The 7357-nt window shown below is 45.3% G+C and overlaps 1 protein-coding gene across 1 annotated transcript in view; it reads left to right on the forward strand.

Moving 5' to 3' along the window:
- The window catches only part of CIST1 (colon, intestine and stomach enriched 1), an 81539-nt gene extending 75987 nt beyond the window's left edge, over positions 1–5552 (forward strand). The window contains exon 5 of the mRNA XM_072113909.1: positions 5319–5552. Within this exon, the coding sequence (XP_071970010.1) occupies positions 5319–5537 (219 nt within the window). The 3' untranslated portion in view covers positions 5538–5552. The remainder of the gene's footprint in view (positions 1–5318) is intronic.
- The last annotated feature ends 1805 nt before the right edge of the window (positions 5553–7357 follow it).

Below are 7357 nucleotides of genomic sequence, written 5' to 3' on the forward strand. Positions count from 1 at the left end.
CCATGCTAGTCCGCAAATACATAATCTTACATTTATCCACATAGAACTACAGCTTAACTATTGTCCGATCTCACTTACTTTTGTTTCAAAACCCCTGGAAACATAGGGATTATTTATCATTGGTACAGTTCTAAGTCTTGGAGCACTGCTGCCTGTCATATTAAAGTGGCTTTGGTCCTTTAATAAATGTTCTTATGCTCTACATTTTATTTTAAAAAGTCACAAAAAAATTAGCTGAATGCATAAAAAGTCCCAGCAAGTTGAATCGCGGCAGAGTTCATCCTCGTCGTTCATTGTAGATCAGGGATCGCGCAGGGACCGGGTAAGTAAATGTGCCTCAGTATGTTCATCTGTAATCGTTCTACCTTTCCTCCACTTTGCTTTTTGACTACAATGTGGTTTCAGACCCAATCACTCCACTGAGGCTGTCTTAACTAAAGTCTCCAATGACTAACTGTCTGCCAAGGTGAAACGCAACTCTGCTCTCCTCCTCCTTGATTCGTCCTCTGCCTTTGACATTTTAGATCATTCTCAGTCTCCTTGCTGCAGATAAGTTGATATCACACATCTAGCTGTCTCCTGGATCTCCTTATACTTGTCCAACAAGACTGTCAGTGTCAATCACTTGGACACCGCTGGGACCCTTCCTCTTCTTAATCACCTCTGGTGTAAGGCAGCTTATTAAGTCTGATGGCTTCTAAAACCACTCCTGTGCAGATGACACACAGATGTATATCTATTGCCATACATTTCCTCTAGCTAGAATTCTCTTTGCTAGCCAGAATCTCTTTGCTAGCGAGAGTGTGTATCAGCCATATCCTCCTTCTTCATAACCTTATGGAATTCATAATCTTGCCTTCACCAAATGTATCCCTCCCTCCCAACTTAACAATTCATGGCTATTACAATCCACTCTTTTAATAACCATTTCCATGACTTCTCCCATGTATCCCCATACTCTGGACCTCTATTTCAAAATGTATCATATTGTCTCCATGAAAACCTCCCCCACAACAAGCAATATCGCCACTGTTATTCTCCCTCCCCCGTCTCTCCATCTATGTAGTGACTAGGCTTTTTATAAACATTAAAAAATAAATAAGTATAAAGAGTATTTTTTTCTCTACATACATCCTATATAGTATAGTATAGTGAAAAAAATTGTACAGGAGACTAGGAGATGGGGGACACGCGCACCGAGCCGCGGGAGCAGCGGAGAGCGCCGATGGAGTCAGGGGAGTTAAGAACCGCCCGGCTCCGAGGGCACACGGAGGGACACAGGTGCACTTGAGATCCAAGACAGGGGTTGCGGGAGTACCCCCCCTTCAGCCTCCCCCTCTTCTTATTGGTCCCAAGAAATCTCTGGAGGAGAGTCTGATCCAAAATGATCTTCTCAGGCTCCCAGGATCTCTCCTCAGGCCAGAACCCCTTCCAGTCTACAAGAAAGAACCACTTACCCCTCACGATCTTCATGTCCAGAACCTTCTTAACTTTAGATACATCTGGAAAATCCGCCTCAGGAGGAGGGGATTGCTGCGAGAAGCGGTTCCAGACAACAGGCTTAAGGAGGGAGACATGGAAGGAGTTTGTGATGCGCATAGATGAAGGTGGAGCTTGTAGGCCACTTGCCAGGGACCAAGTTTGTAGCTGGGTATCTTAAGCCGGAAGAATGTGGAGGACGACCATACCTTGCCGCCAGGAGAGAAGACAGGAGGAGCTCGACGTTTCAGCCTGGGTCTTGGTATGGTCTGAAGCTCGTAGAAGGGACTGGCGGGTCTGGTAGAAGTAGGAAAACCAGCTCACCTTCTGTTCAGGACATGCCGAGCTAGGCACGGGCCTCCCCTCTGCCAGGGTAGAACATCCAGATAGACGAAATAACGGCTCAGCCAGGATCCAGGCAATACGTTTATCGTCCTTTAATCGTGCATTAAAAATACAACATCCACAATGTGGGGAAACAGCAAAGCTGACGCGTTTCGGGCGGATTAACCGTCCTTAGTCATAGCTGACACATTGTATCCTGACAAACAATATATACTAAAACCAACCCCTAAAGCCCCACCGGAAATCGATTGCCGTTCCTAAACGAGATGCGAGCAAAGAACATAGCAATTACATACAATTATGCATTTGTGACAAGGAGGTAAGTGTGCGTCTTCTTAAGTACTGAAATGGCCATCCCAAGACAGCAAGCTGCGTAGTCCATTCCATTACAGAGCGGCGTGTGCAGTAATGCGAGTCACGTGATCGCGGGGTCACGTGACCATGCCGTATCCGTGACAACCGCGTCACGTGATGCGTAGTCATGGAAGCAATACGCCTGTTGAAATTGAAAAGGAAGGATTCGTTCGACATCGCCACGGAGATCAAGGCTGAATACCAATAGTCGTAGGCCGTGTATGCCGAAACAAAGAGATCTAAATTTTTAAGAGACGAATATGACTACAGCCATCAACAGGTCTACAAATGGGGTCGATGGGAAAACCCACCACAAACACCCAGATCGATCTTGAAGAAGACACGTAGACGGCAATATCGAAACAGGCCTCAGAAAGTGGGCTTTATTTCATCCGATCAGGATTCATCGGAAGGTTTGACCCAAGAATCGGAACCTGAGCAAGGAACAAGTACCCCCAAAACGATGTCATATTATAAGAAACAGAAAACCGGCAAAAAACACAGAGGGGGGCGGAAACACCGAAACAACCAGAACAGATGGCATCCCCTCCTGGACACTGAGGAGCCAGAAAACGAAGTAGGGGACCTGGATGTTGTCAACCTGTCTCAACATGAACTTTCTACAGATCAGGTCAGATTATTATCTTTTGGCCTTAATTTTGTCCCTGACAAAAATTTCGATATGTATTCTACAATTTGTAATGTAAACAAATTTGTCAGGGATCTTACTGTTAGACGGCACTTTTTCAATGTTAATGAAGCCCATGTCACGGATCCTGAGATTCTACATACCAATGCAAATGAGTTTAAAACATTAAATTTCACGGATCAGATGACATTAATGAATTTATTGTCTTTGGGTGATGGTGTTGACAGAGATGTTTACACCAACAAAATAGATGGTTTCAGGGTTAAGAACCCAGGTTTTTACCCCGTTAACTCCCGTACGGAGGGTATGGACTTGTTTCAGGAGAGGATTGAAAGAGAAACAACATTGAACCTAGAACCCATAATCTTTCTCCTCCCCTGAGACAAGCTCTACACGAAATAAGAGGCTGGCAGGATGTTATACTTAAAATGTCGGATAAGGGGGGATCAGTAGTTTTGATGGATAAAGACATGTACAAGGAACAGATTATGGTGTTACTTAATGATCGAAGTACATACAGAAAACTCGATGCAAACCCTACCAAATGCTTTAGTGAGGAATTAAGCAAACTACTTGAGGAAGGACTCAATATGGGAGCTTTAACTCCGAGTCAAGTAGACCAAATAAAGGTTACAGATCCAATCATCCCCATCATGCACGCCCTCCCGAAAACCCACAAAGGGTGTACACCTCCCCCAATGCGCCCAATTATTTCGGGCATTGGTTCCCTCAATGAGAACCTCTCTAGTTGGCTTGACTGGGTACTTCAGCCGTTGGTACGCAGAGTCCCAGGTTACTTACAAGACACAAGGGATGTATTAGGCTCATTATATGAGAAGTGCTGGCAAGCCAACTACCATTGGGTCAGCTGTGATGTGGTGTCCCTCTACACCTCCATTCCCCACAATGTAGCAATTACAGCATTACAACATCACCTCAACAAATACACTGATTACAGTATGGAATTTAAAGAATTTACCACAACAGTCTGCCAATATCTCATCACGGGATTTTTTTATTTACAGACACAAGGGGTCAGCATGGGGGCCAAGTTCTCACCCTCCTTGGCCAACTTGACGATGTCATGGTGGGAGGAATACACCATTTTCTCAGAGCACAATTCGTACTTGGCGGATGTAGAGTGGTATGGCAGGTACATTGATGACGTGTTGATCATCTGGCGGGGGGAAGTACCTGCCATACCACTCTTTATCGAACACCTCAATACCAACACCTGCAATCTGAGATTTACCTACACAACTGATCCCAAGGAAATTGTGTTTTTAGATTTACATTTGACATGTACTCCAGGACATATAATAGATTCCACCACACATCGCAAACCCACGGCAGGCAACACCATCTTACATGCCAGTTCACAGCACCCCCTGCATACAATCCAAGCCATTCCGGTTGGTGAACTCACACGTATCAAACGCAATTGCAGTACTGAGGAGTCATTCAACACAGAATCCATGAATGCCTGTAGGAGATTAAAAAACAGGGGCTATCCTGAATGGTCCCTGAAAAGGGCTTACAATAAAGTCAAAAACAAAGACAGAGAAACATTACTCTTCCCCCACAAGGCAGACAAACCCCCTCATAAACATGTTTCCTCATTTTCTGACTTTACCCCTACACTAGTATTACAATACAGTCCACAATTCAAAGCCATCTCAGAAATCATTCACCGGCATATCCCATTGTTAAATTCAGATCCAATTTTGGAACAAATTTTAAAGAAAGGTTGTCGAATTGTGTCAAGAAGGGGCCAAAGTCTGGGCAATATGTTGTCACCATCTCTTTTTGCTCCCAAAACCAACCATACATGGTTATCCACACAAGGCTTCCACAAATGCGGGACAAACAGATGCATGACCTGCAGATTTACCTTGGATAAGAAAAAGTTTTTCACCAGTAGCGATGGTCAAAGACAATATCCGATAAAAGATTTTATCAATTGCAATTCGTACAATGTTGTCTATATTATTTATTGTAATAAGTGCAATCTGATTTATGTGGGACAAACCATGGGCAAATTCAAAACCAGGTTCGTTGAACATCTTTACGACATTTCCAACCCGTTGGGCCGCAACCTGTCGGGTGCTTCCAAGCACTTTGTACAGGTACACAAAGGTGATGTTAGTTCTCTTAGAACATTTGCTTTTGAAAGAATGACCAAAAATATTAGGGGGGGGGCAGTATAACATCTCGGATATTGAACAGAGAGGCTTATTGGATATTTACATTAGAAACATGTTATCCACATGGATTAAATGCCAAACGTGAACATATGTATCATTACTAATTCGTCTCTTTTTTACACCAGAAGATGCCGCTTTGTTTATAAATATTACAAATATTGTTCTATTTCCGTTTCTCTCCTGCTATTCTCTCTGCCCTTACAAGTCCACAGTGATGTTTTTATCCCTTTCATTGTTATTATCCAAAATGTTTTTCAGCCACTAACTTGTGTTTCATCTATTTTTAGATGCACGCCCCACCCACCTTAAGGAGGACGCGCCTTCGGCTCCACCGCGTTGGTCTTCTTCCCAAGGTTTCTTCACGCCACATACACGGCCTACGACTATTTGTATTCAGCCTTGATCTCCGTGGCAATGCCGAACTAATCCTTCCTTTTCAATTTCAACAGGCGTATTGCTTCCATGACTACGCATCACGTGATGCGGTTGCCACGGATACGGCGTAGTCACGTGACCCAGCGATCACGTGACTCGCATTACTGCACACGCCGCTCTGTAATGGAATGGACTATGCAGCTTGCTGTCTTGGGATGGCCATTTCAGTACTTAAGAAGACGCACACTTACCTCCTTGTCACAAATGCATAATTGTATGTAATTGCTATGTTCTTTGCTCGCATCTCGTTTAGGAACGGCAATCGATTTCCGGTGGGGGTGGGGCTTTAGGGGTTGGTTTTAGTATATATTGTTTGTCAGGATACAATGTGTCAGCTATGACTAAGGACGGTTAATCCGCCCGAAACACGTCAGCGTTGCTGTTTCCCCACATTGTGGATGTTGTATTTTTAATGCACGATTAAAGGACGATAAATGTATTGCCTGGATCCTGGCTGAGCCGTTATTTTGTCTAACTGGCGGGTCTGGTCCCAAATAGACTTGAAGTGCTGCAGCAGATTCTCTACCGCAGGAACATCAGAGGGAGTAGACAGCGGAAGAGGAGGGCAAAGAATATGTCCATAGACCACAAAGAATGGAGCCGAGCCAGTAGACCCCGAGTCCAAGGAATTTTAGGAAAACTCAACCTAAGGTAGAAGGTCAGCCCAGTTGTCTTGACGAGCTGAGACGAAGTGGCGTATATAGCAGCCCAAAGTCTGGTTCACCCTCTCCACTTGACCATTCGATTGAGGGTGGTAGGCAGAAGAAAAGTCAAGGTTGATCTGCAGCTGGTTACACAAGAAATGCCATAACTTGGACATAAACTGGACTCCTCGATCGGACACGATGTGTAACGGAAGTCCATGCAGCTGGAAGATTTGTTCGAAGAACAAACTGGCAAACCGTGGGGAAGATGGTAGACCTGGAAGGGAAACAAAATGGGACATCTTGGAAACCGGGCCTTCACCTCCCAGATGACAGTACTGTCTGAAGAGACAGGCAGATCGGTGATAAAATCAATTGCCACGTGGGACCACGGAAGTATCGGCAACGGAAGTAACAGTCCAGCCAGTTTGAGACGAGACGCTTTGTTGCGGGCACAGGAGAAGCACGATCCCACAAACTCCCAAACATCTTTGACCATGTCTGGCCACCAGTAGTAGCGGGAGATGAGGGCCAAGGTGTTGCACCCCAGGGTGCCCAGCCACACAAGAAGAATGTCCCCAAGACAGAATCCACTTCCAGAGAGCAGGTTTAACAAGTCTTGCCGGGAGATAGCTGCCGAAGATCCACCGGAGTTGCTGCAACAAGCTGATCAGGAGAAATTAGGTGCCAAGGACCTGGTTCTTCTCAAACAACATCTGATGCACGGGACAGGTCATCAGCCTTGATATTCTTGTCAGCCGGATGAAAATTAATCAGCAGGTCGAAGCGGGAGAAAAACAATGACCACCGGGCCTGCCTGGAATTCAGGTGCTAGGCTGTCTGAAGGTACAGCAGGTTCTTATGGTCGGTGTACACACTCAAGGGATGGAGAGCTCCCTCCAGAAGATACCGCCATTCATCCAGAGCAAGTTTGATGGCCAACAGCTCTCTGTCTCAATTGAATAATTTCTCTTAGCTGGAGAAAAGGTCTTAGAAAAGAAGCTGCATATGGAAGTTCAGCACTTGGGCCCTTTCTGGGTGAGAACCGCTACAGCTCCTACGGGGGACGCATCCACCTCAAGATGAAAGGGCTTGTTAGTATCAGGCCTGGTGGGTACTGGAGCAAAGGCAAAAGCAGACTTCAACTTGGAGAAGGCCTCTTCAGCTGTAGGAGACCAGGCACGTGGATTAGTACCCTTCTTGGTGAGTGCCACGATGGAAGACACCAGAGTGGTGAAATGTGGAAT

This window comes from Engystomops pustulosus, chromosome 1 (genome assembly GCF_040894005.1).
Source record: "Engystomops pustulosus chromosome 1, aEngPut4.maternal, whole genome shotgun sequence".
Lineage (NCBI taxonomy): Eukaryota > Metazoa > Chordata > Amphibia > Anura > Leptodactylidae > Engystomops > Engystomops pustulosus.